Raw genomic sequence first — 18,697 nt, 5'->3', positions numbered from 1 at the left:
CATGAAACAAGCAGGTAGCAATGGAAGATAGATTTTTCACTCTTGTGTAGAACTGAAATACTTAAAAGAGCAGTACCTTTTATTTTATTATTAATTTTTTTGTATAATATTGTTTCGAGTTGAGTTTATATGAAATAATATGGTCAATAAAAATTTATATAGCGGAACATAGTTAATATGAGATTGCGACATAGTAATTGTTGTTGTATATATCTGAAATCACTTTGCTTTAGTTTATAGTATATACTAACAACTTGTATAGAATTTTATGGTATCAACCTATTCTTACCAACTAAAATGGATCCTATATTTTATTTTTTAAGTTACCATGTTAATACACTTAAACGTTATCAATTAATAGACCATGACTTTTAACATGTTTTTTTTCCTTTTTCCGGCAGTTAATTCAAAATACAATAAATTTAAGGTCGAATATATAGACAGACACTTATAGTTTATCAGGCACTCGAACATCCTCCCAAATGTGCCAATTAAACACAGACCTCATATCCGATCTTAAAATTTAGGAGCGTGTATGTAAACACGGCTGATGTGTAATATATAGCTAATAAAAATCATCCACATGTCTAAGTAGTCCACATAAGCCGTGTTTGCCTTAAAACAAATTTACCGACTTCATTTTTACCCTAAATCAAACCCGATTCTCCCCACTGTAAAACCCTAAAAATTGTAGGTCGATTATTGTTTGATTTCAATTTTCTTCCATGCTTACAAGTGTGTTTCGTTGTTTAACCGACTATTAAGCGAGGTATTTGTTGAGGTGTTGGTTGCATGTATACAATCCAGAAGTCCAGGTTAAGAAGCTATTAATTTTCCAGATTAATCAAGACTTTTAAGTACAAGTAAGCTTCTATATTGTTTATATTTATGATTATTATAGTTATAGTGGTGAATTTGGAATTTTTCCTAAAAATTTAGGACTTTTTTCTTGTCTGATTGAGAGAATCTTCTGAGCTGGGCTTTTTGTTTTTATCTTTGACATGTCTAGGGAATATATTCAGGCCCGATTTCACCATGGTGGTACTTTTACCATGAAGCCAAACCAAAATACATAGATGAGAAAGACGTGGGAATCTACGGTATTAAAGATCACTTAGTTGGACCTAGACATAAGTCAATTATAACAATATTGGAGAAAATCAGATACAAAATAATGAATAGGGATAATGACATGAGGAATTTTGCTAAGACTTGGATAAGTGACATTTCACCAATAGCAAGGATGATTTAGAGGAGAACAAGGAACTGTATAGGAGATGTAAAGTAAGATTTAATGGATATGCTGGTTTTGAGATTGAAGAAGGTGATAAGAGGTTTATTGTTAATATGGTGACAAAGACTTGCACTTGTAGATCCTGGATGTTGAGGGGAATACCATGTCAACATGTTGTTTGTTCATACTATCACTTAGAGCAAGAGCCAAAACAACATGTTGAAATTTTGGTATAGAAAAGAAACACTCCTAAAGGCTTACAAATATTTTCTTCAACCCATGCCCAATATGAAGATGTGGCCAGAATCTAAAAATCCAGTTATTGAGCCTTCAGAGCCAAAACTAATGCCAATTAGACCAAAAGATGTAGGAGAAAAGCAAAGTATGGCAAACTGTTCAAGAAAGGGGTGAAGATGACATGTTCAAGATGTCATCAAGTAGGACACAACAAGAGAGCCTACAAAACAGAGGTAATGTTGTTCAATTAAGTTTAATTGTGCTTTATAATTCAATACTTAATCATTTATTTGGTATTACAATTGCAGCCTGCTATGAGACAGTCAAGTCAGTCAACTCAGCTAAGAGAACCAACTCAACAAAGACAGCATGCTCCATCCTCAATTTGTGATGATACAACTGTTGTCACCAGATGTAATCTGGACACAATCAACTGGTGTAGGCAGGGGTAAGGGAACAGGGAGAGGTACTGGCTTAAGAAATGGAGCATTCCAAACAGCTGCTTCTAGAGGAAGAGGATTTGAAACCAGTCAAGAAGGCACATCCTCTAACATTGAACAAAATAGACCAAGACCTGCAGGGTGGAGCAACAGTTCTGAATGTAAACAACAGTTATCTTAAGCAAATGTTATTTTATATTTCATATTAATTGTGACTATGTGGCAATTTTAACCTGGTAATCCATCTGAAAGAGTGATATCATAGGGGAGACCTCTGAATAACACAGCTGAAACCAATATAGATATTGGATTTAAGCCGCCTGGTCTAAAATGGAAAGGCAAACAAGCAGTGACAACTAACCAACTCCAGCGGATGAGTGCATCAAAGAATACAAAGACTTCTAATCAAGAAGGCACATCCTCATCTTTTCTGTCAGGCTAAAGGAATGGAACCAAGTGACTTCATTGTTTAATATGGTTTAGGTGCTTATTTAATTAAGTAATTGGACATGTAATGACTTCTTGAACAACAACTTTATTTTTATATTGTATTGATGGTTACATGATTAGACTTTGGTTTAGTTCTTATATTGGCTTCAAGAACAGCTTGTGCTTTAACTCTTGTATTTTAGTCTTGTATTGGCATCATGAACAACCTATTTTGTAGCTCTTTATGATCTTAGAGATATATATAAGTCTTCATTTGGCCGCTATTATACGATCTTGCTGTTAACCTTCATACTCTTGTATTTTAGTCTTGTATTGGTATCATTTATCAATAGCATTTATACAAATCTTGCACCAGTCAAATATAGTCTAAGCCATGTAAAGTAGACTCAAAAATACCATTATCATTAATTGAATACATAATCCAAATTTGGGTACACTTTATGTCCCAATCATGACCAATGATACTATTTCAATAACAACCAGTGATACCGGGTACAAAATTGTGTAAAAGTCTTACAATAGGTAATACAACGATGTGTTCTTATCGCAGCTAATACAATCAACCAGTAATACCATTCCAAACCCACAACATAAATATCATAACTAACACCAAGCAACTTCTTTTCCACACTTTAGCATTAAGTTCAGTTGCATCATTCTTTTTGACCTTCTTCAACAACCCCCATATCACCCTTGTAGCTTGATCTGAAAATTGAGGCTCATATCACATAAAAAATTTGCATCCACCTTTGTCTTGAAAGCAGACAAAAAACATTAGAATTTATAAAACCAACAAATAATAAAGAAAAATTCAACAACGATGATAAATTCATGCGCTTACTTCGTCAATTCTATAGCGATAAAATCGACGACCTGGGTTTCTTTCTGACCATGATGTTTTTAATAGAGCATTTATCGTACAGTGACAAATAATCGGTCCATTATACAAATTCATTGTCCTTTGCGAAATTGAACTAGACGAATCCACTACCAATTACATCGAGTCACAAAACAATAAATAGAAAAGGAAGAAAGAAACAGAAGAAAATCATTTACTTGTTTGAGCCTTCAGTTTGTGGTAAGAAACAAGAAAAAGATATTGAACAATTTCAACTTGGATCTTCGATCTCCTATGTTAGAGACGACCTATGATTTTTTTAGGGGGAAAATATGGTAAATTTTTGGGTTTGGGGGAAGGGTAAAGAATCTATTTTTTTACCGGTGGAATCCTCTGTGTCAATAAAAAAATCAATTTTCATGCACCTATTTTTAATTAACGTCACGTTATATTACAAGTCGAACACTCTGTATTTAATTGACACGTATTAAAAGATGTTTGAGTGCCTCATAGGAAAGACCTAAACTTTATGTGTCCATATAAAAGTGGGTGCCAAGTTTCGGTGCCTGTCGATGTATTTGGCCTAAATTTAACTAGATTTCATGAATTGAAACCACAACTGTGGCAATTTGGAGTCTTGTACTTGCAGACGAGCAAAGTAACGGACACACCAAAAAAAGAAGGAAACCCCGAAAAACAGACCTTGCCTCATATTCAGTTGGCATTTTCGTTTTACAAAAACCCTAAACAATTTTGAAATAGCAAAGTGAGAAAGTTTATCATCTTCTTCAACCATGGCAGAAGCAAATTCTGTGACTCAAAGCTCTGAACAGCCCAACAAATTGCCTGAAGCTGTGGCAAATCAAAACCCGCTGCCAAACATTCCTGAAAATGAAGCTGAAAAAAGTGGGCCTCAAAGTAAGTTTGGTCTCTGGTCTTTAAAGCTATTGAAACTATCAATTGGTCATATTTAACTTGAGTGATGATAAAAATTGAGCTTTTGTGATATCTCATTTTTGCAACTTTACAGGATGGTCGGGATTTAGTATTTTTAATCTGCGGAACCATCACTTATGTGTCTGTAACTTGTCAAGTGTGGATATACTTGACTTCCAGAGTAATAAAAAAATATGATGTGTCTGTGTTCCTAATTTTTGTTTCATTATTTGAAAAAAAAACCGTTCGGTCAGCAGAAGAGAAACAACTATTGTAGGAAGGACTGGGAGCTTTAACTCCCCCCCCCCCCCCCCCAAACCCCACACACCATGTTCTCCCTTCCTAAGGGTCAAACCCCAGACCGCTATTTAAAGGTAGAGGACCATCACACATACCCATTGGTGGTACTGGGAGCTTTAATGAACTGATTTAGAAGATAAGAGGGCTGAATAAGTAGGATGACGCATCCTAACCCCTACTCGCCGGAAGTTTTTATTTTTTTATTTTCTCTGAAGAATTACTTGAAAAATCGGTGCATGATTTAATTGATTTGCATGCACGTAGATAGGTGTATGCTAGTGTATATATTATGAACTATGTAGTAGTTTCCTAGTTAGTTCTCTGTTTTGAGAAAGATGTATTATGCATATGTTTTGAATGGAAACTGACCCTCAAAATCTTCCTCTGTTTAGCCTTTTTATAGAAGACGACGGACAGTATTTTTTTTGGTTAACTTGTTTTAAACTATTGGAACATAATGCGTTTATGATACTAGCTCCACTTTTCTGAGTTGCTCCTTGTCATTTCTTGTTATAGAGATTCCTGATACACACAAGAACCGCCTTCAAGAGTTCACCCAACGATCATCCCTTGATCGCCCTGTTTATCACACTGTCAATGAAGGCTCTCAGCATGCACCTCTCTTTAGATCCAGTGTCTTGGTTGATCGGTTTTGGTATACATCTCCTAGCACATTTTCACAGTTAAAGGTTGCGGAGCAGGACGCTGCAAAGGTTGCCTTGACTGGCGTGAAAGAAAAGATGAAACATGAAGGGTGCCCTCTTATTCGTGAGGTTTGTGTATCATTGCAAAATAATAGATCTATGACATTTAGCTAATATAAGAGTCCAAATGGCTTGTATCTAGTTGCTACGTGATTTCTCAAAGGAACACTCTTCTTTAAGGCATGTTTTATTTTTAATAAATGCTCTTTTTTAGAAATTGTCCTTGAATTTTATTATTTCTTTGGGCAATGTCTTAGCAGCTATTATTAGGGTTAGAGTACTGGATATCTGGAGGTTAACAAGGTTGATTATGATCATCCTGAAGTATGGCACTGCTAATGTTGTAATATGAGATGAAGGTCTCTTCTTTTTCCAACTGAAGAGATCAATAGACGAAAGCTTGAAATTTGTAAAGTGAATAATAAAGCACACTCATGTGCTTCATATAAGGATGCGTAGGCCGATGCATCATAGTTTTGTATTCATTTTATAGATCTATGACTATTAAGAAATTCATTGTTGATCTATCCCCGATCTATTTACCTTGTGAATATTGAGGAAAGGTTCAAAGTGTAATACTCTGAGATATTTTCTTTATCAATGATTTAAGAGAGTATGCTAATGTGTAGGCATTCTCTCCAAAATCTTTATCTCAGTATATAAACAGTCTCCAAAGTGCTGGTCAATAATTACCAAGTACAAGTTCTTGCAAAGAAGAATTTTTCAATATCTATATGTTTAGTCTCAGAGTTTCCTATTATGTGCAACTTCCTCAAAAACTTAGTGTCAGCGAAATGCCCAAGGAAGTGATTTTCTTCACTTGCTCTCTATTATCCATCCTCATGTTCGTTTTCTTTGTCATCACACAATCGGTTTTAACTTCATAGCAGTGGTAGTTATGGCAAATATTATATGTTTGATGTTGATGAATGGGTTTCTATAACTTTCTATTTTAGACCCAGGGAAGTAGATGTGATGGTGGCGCTATCACAAAAAAAGAAAACAAAAGAAGATGTGATGGTGGCATGTGACAAGTTTATCTAAGAAATGTCTGTCTGAAAGATGGTATTCTTCTTTGGTTAGTAATGAGTGGGTTAATGACTTAATTCAATTGGCCGGTTCAGATGACCTTCTCATAACCCCGTAATAGTAAAGACAGAGCTGATTATGGATTGAAAAATTCACAGTTCTGGTAGATGATTTACCATTTTAGTGAGTGAAACGAGATTCTCTTTGATTGAAGTTTTTAACAGTCCTGTTTTTCAACACGAGCTGTGAACCTGTAGTGCCCGTAATTTTTTTAAAACAACAGTGGTGTCCAAGTCATCTTGGGCGCACCTTGGCTAATTCCACGGGATACTTCGGACATAATTATGTGCAAACATTTACCTTATATGGTGCTTTAACTTTTAATGCTCTGCTGTATAGATGAAATCTCTGAGACTTTAGTTCTTTTTTAACTTACCATAACTAACTTATTATCAACTCTAATTACAGATATTGTTAGGTTGAAGCTGATAAAAGCGTTCTTCTTGCTAACGGTCATATGAAAATTAGTCAACTCTGAAGTGCTATTCGTCTTCTTTCCAGCATCATCAATAAACTGCAGATGACTTTTTAGTAAATACTAAATAATAAGTTCAGCAAAAAAAAGTTTGTCAATTACTGTAGCTCTCCGTTATTGTGTTTATAAGCATACTAAAATCAACACAATAGGATTCTGCTATGTTCTTCATTATAGACTTGTCTGTATTTTATGGCGTTATTGAACTTGTATGTATTTTTGAAAAGAGCATATGAAGACCTTTATATTGAAAGAGCTGAAATTGAAAAGATAAAAAAACTCTTAATCTTACTGAATTAGGTGAAGATTACATACCATGCATGGAAGAGTTTATACTAAGGTATAAATTACAAGCATATTTCCTTTCTAATTTTACATAGTCAAAGGATATTTGGTTATAACCTAAGTTGCTCCGACATGGTAGTTTAGGTGCCGAACCCGTGTCGACATGACACTAGTATGAGTGTGGGTGTAACAATTTCAAGTACTTTGACCACGATGGACTGAAAAATTCGAGTCGAGATACAATTTGATTCCCGAAATCAGAACCAAAACTAGGCTAAATCTGAAGAAAATAGCATACCTTATCTAAGAAATCAATCATTTACTTATCTACAGCTTGAGAATAAAAAAGAGATTCACACTTTGCAAGCTATACGTAAGAATTCCACAAAATTTCTCATAATTTAGAGATATTTTTATATTTTTATTGTTTTGAATTATTTTTAGCCGGATCCCCGCACCCGTATCCGTACTAGGATCCGTATCCCCAAATTTTAGAATTTACATCTCGAAGGATCCGACCTCTAGATCCGCACCCGTGTCGGACACCCGCACCCGTATCCGAGCAACTTAGGTTATAACACTAACTGTACGGTATTGAAAATATTCATTATGGATATCCTGGAGTAGTAAGCTCCTTGACAGTATTAACTTTCTACCTTAAGTACATTCATGGTGTGTATATTTTCTAAAAGGTTTTTTGATTTTTCATTTCAAATATAAACTCCTAAAAAATTCAAAGTAAGATCATATTTTTTGAGATGTTTTCACGATAGAGAGAGAGAGAGAAAGAGAGAGAAGTAATAGGCTATTTTTCTTTAGCATTGTGACTTTGGACATTTCTGTTCATTTTTTACATATCATGGATGTATAGACATTCTGACACAAAATTAGGTTGGTTTATTTATGAAGTGTTAAAGAGCCAGAGAATTGAGATAATGGAGAAACTTTCGGTTAGAGCTGTTGTACTGATGTGGCGTTTGGATCTTAGATCTAGTATGCTGGTCCATCATTTATATAATTTCTGAATATCTAAAACTTATGCTTCAAAGATTAGTTAATCCAATTCTGTCTCACTCTTGGTCAAATCGGCCCCATTGAAGTTTCTTGATCCATTTACTCCAAACCTGGAAGACAATCTGACAAATGTTTCTCCTTTTTCATATTACTTATGCTGATTTACCTTTTGTACTTTTGTCTAGGATACGGTGTTTTGCAAGTCTATCTTGAATGAGTATGCTGTTAAGATGAAGCTTGAGAAACCTATTTATCATACAGTTCAACCTGAGGGGTTGCTTCCTGTTTTCAAGTCTACAGCAGTCTTTAATGGTAATCAGTATATGGGAGAAACTGGGAAAAACAAGAAAGAAGCTGAACAAATGGCAGCTCGAGCAGCGGTTATGTCCATTTTAGGTCAATCGCCTTCAACCAAATTCCGCTCCTGGAAAAGGAAGGGAATCTTAATATCCAGTCTTTCAAGTATTTGCTTTGTAACAAAGTGTTTAACTTTTCATCAATTCTTTTGCAGAAACTGATTCTGGAACCATGATGTTGGAGATCATCAAGTCTAAGCGCAAGCTTTATGTTGCACTGGATAAAGTTCAGGATACAGGTGATATTAATGCTGGCTTCATGCCAACGGAACTTAACCGTCCAGTTCGTGTGAATAAAAGGAAAGAAGTTGAAGTTATTGAGGATGCTGGGGAAAAGACTTATTCTGGACTTTTAGCGTGTAGTTTGGGACAGCCTAGTGATATTCAGGCACTTAATCAGCTTCATGTCTTTAAAAGACCAAAATTGGCATCTTCATCAGTGGAAGTTGCTCCTCCCATGGTATTTGTGCCCCCTGTCGTGGATCCATCTTTGCTATGTTCAACTTCAGGAAAGAGACGTAATCGGCGAAACAAGAAAAATGCAAAGAAGGATGTGCAAGTTGACCCTCAGTAAGTTTTATAATTGAATGATTTTAAAGGTTCTGCCAGAATTAGATTCGCTGAACTTTTTTATTTCATGGAACTTAAAGTCCTGTATAAGAAGCCCGTTCTATGTTCACAACCAAGTCAACTAGCGCTCTGCTCATTTTTTCTTCTGTATATAATCCTTTTTTCTCTTCGCTGATGGGCGGCTAATCCTATCTGTTTGCCCCTCAGTTTTACATTCTCCCGCGTACTTCGGTCATTGCAATTTCTTCTCAACTCTAGCAAGTTGGTTTCTGGTCAAACATACCTTGTCAAGTCATGAGTCTGTTAGTTGACCATATTATAAATATCTTATCGAGATGAACACAACAGTAAAAGTCTCGCCCACCAAGTTTTTAAAAAACACAACAGTGCATTTGTTTCACATGCCTCATGCACCATCAATTGTCTATGGTTGATTTAATTAGTTAATATCAACTAATTCGTCTAGTTAGCTATCTATGTCAGCTGACCTGTTTAGCAGTCTAGATCAAGTTAGCAATTATGTCAGCTAACCTTTCTAATTAGTTGTCCACGTCAGCTGACACATCAAATCAACTTACTGTTCTTTCAGCAGTAGACGCCACACAATCCAGCACTTAGTGCCCCATCATCAAGCACGTCATGATGTCTTCAATAATTAATATCAATAGTATCTGGAAAATATAATAATTGGTTCTATGTATTATTTCGACGTTTTGATTCTATTTTGCAGTAATTCGTTAAACACACTATGAGATCCCAAAATCCAGAATACACTATGTGTGACAAGTTTAGGACGTAATTTTTTTTTTTTTTGGACAACGTTGGTATCCGGGCTAGCTTGTGCGCACCTCGGCTATCCCACCGGGTACCTGCTACCTCACAACAACACAGATACCAACTAATGTAGTCCACCAAGGCTTAGGCAGATGAGAAGAAATCACCTAGTACTTTCCTTCTCTGTTGGGATTAAGAGTTTAGACCCTGGTTTCCAAGGTCTGTTCTCACTTCATTGACCACTTAGCCACACTCTTGGATGCAGTTTAAGACATAATTGTTCACCCTACTGAGGCGGAGTGGTTGAATATGTTTAGATGTGTTATATATTTTCAGGTTAATTTCATTGGCACTTCTTCCATTTCATTTTTTATGGTATTTGATTGGACATGGAGTTTAAGATGTTAATTTTCTTATATATTGTGTTAGTGACAGTGAAGAAACTATCAATGTAATAATTGCAAAGTTAGATTTGATGGAGAAAACATACCATCAAAGTTTTGAATATAAGTTACTTACTATCCTTAAAAGTAGTGAAAGTAGTATAGAAATGGAATGTCACCAAATATTACATTACGTACATGCCAAATTGGAGAGTGTCATATGAATTGGAACATAGAGTATTATAAGAGAATATTTTCAACGGTCATGCCATAATTAGAAATTCTGATAATTAGAAAGCTTCTCCTCTTTTATGTAGTCTAAACTCCTGCATAAGGAAGCCCTCCTATATGTCGTTTAATGCTAATTCAATTAGTGTTTTCTCACTTTTTTGCTCTTTTTTTGCATTTAATTAGATGCATGGAAGTGGAACAAATTTCTTGTGCATGTGATGTTTATATATGCTTTTCCATGCTTTGCTTAACAGCAAGAACTGTTTTTAATCCATACTTCTACATAGTAATGCCAATTAACAAGCAATTCTTTTACCTAGCACTGGCCTGTTGGCCTTGTTCATCTACTTCTGATGTTTTTGTTTTCTGGGTTTTAAGCATTGTAATACTCTTGTCTACCTTCTGCAGTTTTTAGTACTTCTTAATATTTTCCTATACAAGAACTACCACAAGACTGTCTTTTGTGTAAAATATTCAAATTCTTTAAAAGGTTTTCTTATATCTATGTTTGGTCAAGCGTGAAATTGTACCTAAGTCGAGAATGACACAAGAAGTGGGACAAACATATATGTTGGTAGTTAGTACAGATGTCACTTTGCTTAAAGCTTGGATCACGTTTGCCTTGGAAGTAAATTCCAAGTCACTTGTGTTACTTCATTTGCAATACTTTTGGATAAATATATTGCATTTGTAAGTTTAAGGTTGCTCGCTTGTCAAGGATTACTTTGGAAAGCTACAGTGATTCTTTTGTAAAAACTTTGTGAAGTGAAGATGGGGAAGAAAAACTCTGAAAAGGGAAGAAGTTGGTCATATTTCTAGTTATATCATGTAGTATGACTTAGAAACATGTAAGTGGATCTCGTATATACTTTTTATGAAACTAAGATAGGTAAGAAAAACATGGAAAGGGCAAGAGTTTATTTTTTTTGAACAACTTAGAAGTTGAATGAGAACCAGCCAAATTAAGACGGAGGAAACAAAATGAATTTTGTCAGTTCTACCAGCACAAACTTTGTGCTGTTTCATTTATAAAATGTTACCATTCTCCAAACAAAAAAAAGAGATGGAGGAAAAATGTGTAAGAAAATGCAAGAAAGGTTATTTACCTGTTGATTGCTTAGCCATTTCATTTGAGATTTTTGGTTTTCAATAGGTTTTCAGCTTTGTCTTTTTCAGGTTCAGGGGAATGTATTCACAACCATTCAGTGTTTTTCCTTCTTGTCTTCGAGAGTACCTAGTGTGATCTGAGACAATATAAACTGTGCTGAATAGCAGGATCGATAATATTTGGAACTCAGAGAGATTCTATCAACTTATTTTCCTCTGTGATTAATTTGCTCTCTCCATCTCTCACCACATACTCTTTGTTAGAATAGTTGTGTGAATATATATGTAATTAGTTCGAGTCCCGTACGTAATAGGAGTAGATGGTATATTATGTGTACTTATAAATAGGGATCATTATATTAAAATTAACCTCAATAATATATTTTACTCCCGTGCTTTCTCACATGGTATCAGAGCGTCGATGAGAAGAGATCACTGTGCGTCATTCCAGCGACATCCGGGAAGAAAGAACTCAGTCACTGTGCAATTTTCCTGTGACCTAAGTGACTGTTTGCTTCAAAATCACTATTTATTAGTGTTGTGCAAAATCCAACATCACCACAAGGTTCCCAAGAGATATCCGACCCAACCCCAGGAAGATTCTCTGAAAAATACCCATTCACGCGCCCCCACGCGCCTGTCAGAGATCTGCTTCCGGCGGTGCGTCTGTCCCACGCGGCGACGCGTCTGTCCCACGCGCCGGCGCGTGAGGCCTGTTCCGGCCAGATTTTGAAAAACTTTCTGTTGACAATGTGATCGCCTTGCAATTCCCAGCCTACCAATCCAATTTAAACCAAATTCCGACCACTTTCATATTTTTCAGCGTGAATAGTAATTTTCAAAAAAAATTCTGATTTTTTCGACGTGAACATTATAATGTCATTCGTAGCAGAAGCCTTTGACTCACAATCCGTTGGATCCAATACTATGAATAGTTGGATGGTTTCTCTACCGAATATTATTGAGTTCCTTCAGTACAAAGCATGTAAACAAACATTTTCAGAGCTAGCTTCCGTTGTTCAAACAAGTAATAACGTGACTTGTGTTTCCCAATCTTTATCATCCGATTCTTGGGTTATTGATTCAGGTGCATCTGATCACATAATCACTTTTCACTACTATTTCATATTCTCAATCTCATCCAACTGTCACAATGGCAAACGGGTCTCAAACCATGGCAACTGGAATAGGTCAAGCAAGTCCACTTCCTTCCTTTCCTTTATATTCAGTTTTTTATGTTCCCGGTAGTCCTTTTAATCTCATAGTCGTTAGTCATTTAGCCAAATCACTTAAATGCGCTGTTTTATTTCTTGACGACCTTGTTTTTATACAGGAATGCAGTACGGGGCGGATCATTGGTATCGTTCGTGAATCAAATGAACTTTATTACCTTATCCTTGCTTAATCACATGAATCCACATCAACAACTTGTTCTGTTACTGATTCACCAGATTTATTACATAGACAGTAGGGACATCTAGTTTATCAGAACTTCAGAAAATGGTACTTGGTTTGTCTCATCTGTCCACTCTAAAGTGTGAGACAACTCGGTAAGCATACTCGCTCCCATTTCCCTTGGCGTTCTGATAATCGAGCAGAGTCACCTTTCACTTTAGTCCATTCAGATGTATGGGGTCCTAGTCGGATCAGTTCTACCTTGAGATTCCGCTACTTTGTTAGTTTTATTGATGATTATTCCGGGTGCACTTGGATATTCTTGATGAAAAATCGTTCTGAGTTGTTTTCTATTTTTCAGACTTTCTACGCTGAAATCCAAAATCAATTTGGGGTTTCTATCTGCACATTTCGTAGTGATAATTCCCCAGAGTATTTGTCTTCTCCATTTCAACAGTTTATGAACTCTCATGGGATCATTCATCAAACATCTTGTTCATACACATCTCAACAAAATGGGGTAGCGAAACGGAAGAATAGGCATCTCATTGAGACTGCTTGTACTCTGCTGATACAATCTCATTTTCCGTTGCGTTTTTTGGGGATGCAGTTCTCACATCTTGTTATCTTATTAATCGTATGCCATCCTCAGTTATCCGGAATCAAGTTCCATTCTCTATGTTGTTTCCTCACTCACCCTTATTGTCTCTTCCACCTCGTATCCTTGGGAGCACATGTTTTGTTCATAACCTTACTCCAGGAAAAGATAAGTTATCTCCCCGTGCTCTTAAGTGTGTATTTCTAGGTTACTTGAGAACACAAAGGGATGTTGATGCTACTTAGCTGACCTCCAACGATGGCGTATGTCTGTTGATGTTACCTTCTTTGAAACTCAGCCATACTTCACAGGTCTAGGTGATCACTTAAGACATTTCTAAGGTGCTACCAATTCCATCTTTTGGAGATTCAGTCACTATTTCCCCTTCACATTCCTCCACGGTTCCATCACCTACAACCCCAACTTTAGCTCTAGCTCCAGCCCCACCACTTATAGCTCCCCCGACATTCTCAACTACAGAAGTCCTTTTTTTTATATGGGTAAATAATATATTATATAAATATTTGCACTAAGCTAGTGCAACAGGTGTAATTACAGGTTGTGCAAATCAGCAATTGCGTCTAAAATATCATCTACATTTGGTACGAAAACTAGTTTGCACCAAAAAGCAATCAACAAAATGCAATTAAGTTTAAGACACTGTATATTTCTTCCTTTGCCTTCAAAAGTTCTAATGTTTCTTTCAAGCCAGACAAACCACCAGATAACTTGAGGAACAGTGTTCCAGGTCTTTTGAGCTTTCTTGCATAGACCCTCCCTGGTCCAGCACTTCAACATTTCTGTAATGGAGTTAGGCATGATCCAAGACATACCAAATATTGGATAGAACATGTTCCATAACTGGCTTGTAACCCTGCAATGCAAAAAAAGGTGGGTAACTTCTTTAGATTGTTCTTCACATAAAGGACATCTGCTGCACAACTTGAAACCCCTCTTTTGGAGATTGTTTTCTGTGAGGTATGCCTCCTTAGCCACAATCCAAGAGAAGCAAGAGATCTTTAAAGGTGCCATGTTGTACCGTATATTTTTTCAAGGCCATAACTCACTGTTGCTAAAACCCAGCATAATGTAACAACTTTTAACTGAAAAAATACCCTTGGAGTGACCCTTCCAACTGATAGAGTCCATTTTGTTGTGGTCCAAAATAGTGCTGCTTAGCATTTGTAGCAAGAGACGTACCCTTTCCATTTCCCAATCATTAATATTCCTTCTAAGACTCAAATTCCAGCCTTGCGATGTACAAAAATCTGCAATTGCCCCCTTGTGACGCAAGGATAGACTATAAAAATCTAAAAATTGGTCTTCTAGTGGCGTATGACCCAACCATGCATTTTCCCAAAATCTGATTTTCCTTCCATTGCCAAGAATAAAACCCATGTTTGACTCAAACTTGTTCCAATGCCCTATAATATGTTTCCATAAACCAGTGCCATGAGGCACTTTAGACTGTTTGGTGCGCCAAACACACTGTTGATTGAAGTTATTCTACCACTCAGGGAGAGATGTTGTCTCTTCCAATTCGCCAACCTTTTTTCCATCTTCTCAAGGACCTCATTCCAAATTGACACTGATTTGTATTTGGCTCCTAAAGGTAACCCCGAATATTTTGTAGGAAAAGAACTGTGATTGCATTGCATTATTGTTGCAAGATGACTGATATTTGACACAGTATTCACCGGAAACATGGAACTTTTTAAGAAGTTTATGTGCAAGCTCGACGCAGATTCAGACAAAGACAAAATCATTCTCAAGATTAAAACCTGATGTTCATCTGCATCACATAAAATTAGGGTGTCATCAATGTATAAAACGTGAGAAATTTTTATATTCCCCAAGCCTCTACTGTTCACGTGGAAGCCCGAAATCCAGTTTACTTGTGAAGCTTTGTGTATCATGTTGCTAAGCCCTTCCATGACTAGAATAAAAAGAAATAGTGAAAGTGGATCTCCTTGCCTAAGTCCTCTTTATGAAAAAAAAACCCTGTGGGGTACCATTTGTTAGAACAGAAAATTTTACTGAAGAAATGCAAAATCTCATCCAGTTAATCCATTTGTCGCTAAAACCCATTTGACTCAGCATACCCATTAAGAGCTTCCCGTTAACATGGTCGAAAGCGTTCTCTATGTCAAGCTTACAAATGATCCCCGGCTTTCCTAACTTAACCCTCGAATCCAAGCATTCATTAGCGATCAAAGCAACATCTTTAATGTTCCTGTTATTGAGAAAAGCCATCTAAGAAGAGCTGATTAACTTCGGAAGCACTACTTTATGTCTATTCGCCAAAGCTTTTGAGAGAATCTTGTTGAAATTGCCTATCAAACTGATAGGTCTATAATCTTTAAGTTCCTTTGTACCTATTTTCTTAGGGATGAGAGCAATGTAAGAACAATTCAAACTTCTCTCAAATGCCTCATGGGTATGGAAATAGTTGAGAGCATTCAACAAATCAACTTTAATAATCGGCCAACACCTTTTGTAGAATCCCATAGAAAAACCATCCGGTCCTAGAGCGTTGGCGCTTTCACAACTTTTATTGATGCATAAAATCTCCTCTTCTGTAAAAGCTCCATGTAGCCACTCTTTTTCATCATTGGAGATACAACCGTTGATTCACGTCCTGCACCTCTCATATGCACCCAACATCGGGCCTCGCTCATTCACGTCTTGACCCTGCTACTACTATGGACTTGTCTCCTCCTAGTCAGCCGATTGCACTTCAGAAAGATTTACGGACCACACTTAATCGTAATCCCCATTATGTCGGTTTAAGTTATCATCGTTTGTCATCACCCTATTATGCTTTTGTATCTTCTTTGTACTCTGTTTCCATCCCTAAATCTACAGGTGAAGCACTGTATCATCCAGGATGACGACAATCTATGGTTGACGAGATGTCTGCTTTACATACGAGTGGTACTTGGGAGCTTGTTCCTCTGCCTTCAGGTAAATCTAATATTGGTCGCCGTTGGGTGTATGCAGTCAAAGTTAGTCTAGATGGCCAGGTTGATCGACTTAAGGCTCGTCTTGTTGCCAAAGGGTATGCTCAGATATTTGGGCTCAATTACAATGATACTTTCTCTCCCGTTGCTAAAATAACATCAGTCCCCGTTTTCTATCCATCACTGCGGTTCGCCATTGGCGTCTCTATTAGTTGGACATTAAGAATGCTTTTCTTCACGGTAACATTGAGGAAGAAGTTTATATGGAGCAAACACCTGGTTTTGTTGCTTAGGGGGAGTCTAGTGGCTTTGTATGTCGGTTGCGCCGGTCACTCTATGGCCTAAAGCAGTCTCATCGAGCCCGGTTTGGTAAGTTCAACATAGTTATTCAGGAGTTTGGCATGACGCATAGTGAAGGTGATCACTCTGTGTTTATCGGCATTCTGCTTCAAATCTCTGTATTTGTCTGGTGGTCTATATTGATGATATTGTTATTACCAACACTGATCAGGATGGTATTACTAAGTTGAAGCAACATCTCTTTCAGTACTTTCAGACTAAGGATCAGGGGAGATTAAAGTATTATCTAGGTATTGAGGTCGCTCAGTCTAGCTCAGGTATTGTGGTCTCGCAACGGAAGTATGCCTTAGACATTCTTGAGGAGACATAAATGACAGGTTGTAGACCTGTTGACGCTCCTATAGATCCGAATTCTATACTTCTATCAGGACAGGGGGAGCTGCTTAGCGTTCCTGCAAGATATAGGCGGCTGGTTGGTAAATTAAATTACCTTATAGTGACTAGACCTGCCATTTCCTTTCCCGTGAGTGTTGTGAGTCAATTTATAGATTCTCAATGTGATAGTCATTGGGTCGCGGTTGTCCGCATTCTTCGGTATATAAAATCAACTCCAGGCAAAGGATTATTGTTTGAGGATCGAGGCCAGGAGCAGATCGTTGGATACTCAGATGTTGATTGAACAGGATCACCTTCTGATAGACGTTCTACGCCTGGATATTGTGTTTTAGTAGGAGGTAACTTGGTGTCTTGGAATAGTAAGAAACAGAATGTCGTTGCTCGGTCTGGTGCAAAAGCAGAATATCGAGCAATGACTATGGCAACATGTGAGCTAGTTTGGATCAAACAGTTGTTCAAGGAGTTGAAATTTTGGTGAGATCAGCCAAATGGAACTTGTGTGTGATAATCAAGCTGCCCTTCATTGTATAGAATCTGGTGTTCCATGAGAGAACTAAACACATTGAGATTGACTGTCACTTTGTCAGAGAAAAGATACTCTCAGGAGATATTGCTACAAAGTTTGTGAAGTTGAATGATCAGCTTGCAGATATTTTCACCAAGTCACTCACTAGTCCTCGTATTGGTTATATATGTAACAAGCTTGATACATATGATTTGTATGTACCAGCTTGAGGAGGAGTGTTAGAATAGCTGTATGAATATATATGTAATTAGTCCTAGTCCCGTATGTAATAGGAGTAGGTTATATATTTTGTGTACTTATAAATATGGCTCATTGTATTACAATTAAAATCAATAATATATTTTTCTCCCGTGCTTTCTCACACTCTTAATACTACCTAAATAAATCCACTCCTAGATAGCAACCATGCATGGGTTTTTATGTAATGCTAGTCCAACCACCTCTTTTCGTTTTAGCAACCCAAGAATTATGCAAGTTGTCTTCTTATTCGCGATCATCACATGTTTCTTTGGGAGCTCTCTGTATGGTTTCATTCGCTTAATTAACACATCCTCTTGTGTATGCAGGGCGCCTGGTGCCATGTTGCCGTTGACTCAACTTCCTCCCTGCTCGGTGGCGCAGTGAGTTCCTTTGGTGATCATTTCTGCCAGAGGTGAAGAAACTTCACGAACCTCGTTTAAATTCTGTTAAAAACCATGCAAATACTAATTGTTTTCGCTAGTTGTGATTAATTCATCTGTTGAAATATGTTGCAGGTGTGAAATCGTTGCATTTGCAGGACTTGCGTCCTATGTCTGATACCATAACAAGACCCCTATATGTATGTAACATTATGTAAACTTTTGCTCCTTGTAGTAAGTTGGTGGACAGTGTCCGACATGTTAAAGCCTTGCAACTTCTGCTGTAGTCGCGGATAGTTTGTTATGGTTTGGTAGCAAACTCATGACATTCCAATTTTCCTTGTGCTTTTACTTCCCATGGCGTTTTCTTGCATTGTTTTCTTTGATGCTAATAAATGAAATTGATTTTACAAATGCAAGGAAGTAGCGGATATAAAAATCAGAGTGGAGACTAGAGAAAATGCGCTCTACACTTGGAG

At 37.0% G+C, this 18,697-nt stretch overlaps 1 protein-coding gene and 1 long non-coding RNA gene across 2 annotated transcripts; both read left to right on the top strand.

Moving 5' to 3' along the window:
- Positions 1-331: 331 nt before the first annotated feature.
- Positions 332-2,613, top strand: LOC104248129 (uncharacterized). The gene is made up of 3 exons (XR_716388.2): positions 332-863; positions 1,010-1,704; positions 1,780-2,613. It is a non-coding gene; the product is annotated as an uncharacterized lncRNA (long non-coding RNA).
- Positions 2,614-3,767: 1,154 nt separating this feature from the next.
- On the top strand, positions 3,768-18,632 carry LOC104248130 (double-stranded RNA-binding protein 3-like). Its single transcript, XM_009804326.2, has 6 exons — positions 3,768-4,117; positions 4,952-5,208; positions 8,188-8,398; positions 8,514-8,928; positions 18,165-18,250; positions 18,354-18,632. The coding sequence occupies exons 1-5, from the start codon at positions 3,994-3,996 to the stop codon at positions 18,220-18,222; spliced, it is 1,065 nt and encodes a 354-aa protein (XP_009802628.1). The 5' UTR covers positions 3,768-3,993; the 3' UTR covers positions 18,223-18,250; positions 18,354-18,632.
- Positions 18,633-18,697: the final 65 nt, after the last annotated feature.

The sequence above is a fragment of the Nicotiana sylvestris genome, chromosome 2, assembly GCF_000393655.2.
Source record: "Nicotiana sylvestris chromosome 2, ASM39365v2, whole genome shotgun sequence".
NCBI lineage: Eukaryota > Viridiplantae > Streptophyta > Magnoliopsida > Solanales > Solanaceae > Nicotiana > Nicotiana sylvestris.
Note: the sequence above shows the minus strand (reverse complement) of the source record. Positions and strands in the feature narration are given on the sequence as shown.

Coding starts and splice junctions, on each gene's coding strand:
- LOC104248130 (XM_009804326.2), top strand. CDS start 3,994: ATGGCAGAAGCAAATTCTGTGACTCAAAGCTCTGAACAGCCCAACAAA. Junction 5,209..8,187: donor GGTGCCCTCTTATTCGTGAG/GTTTGTGTATCA, acceptor ACTTTTGTCTAG/GATACGGTGTTTTGCAAGTC. Junction 8,399..8,513: donor AGCGGTTATGTCCATTTTAG/GTCAATCGCCTT, acceptor ATTCTTTTGCAG/AAACTGATTCTGGAACCATG.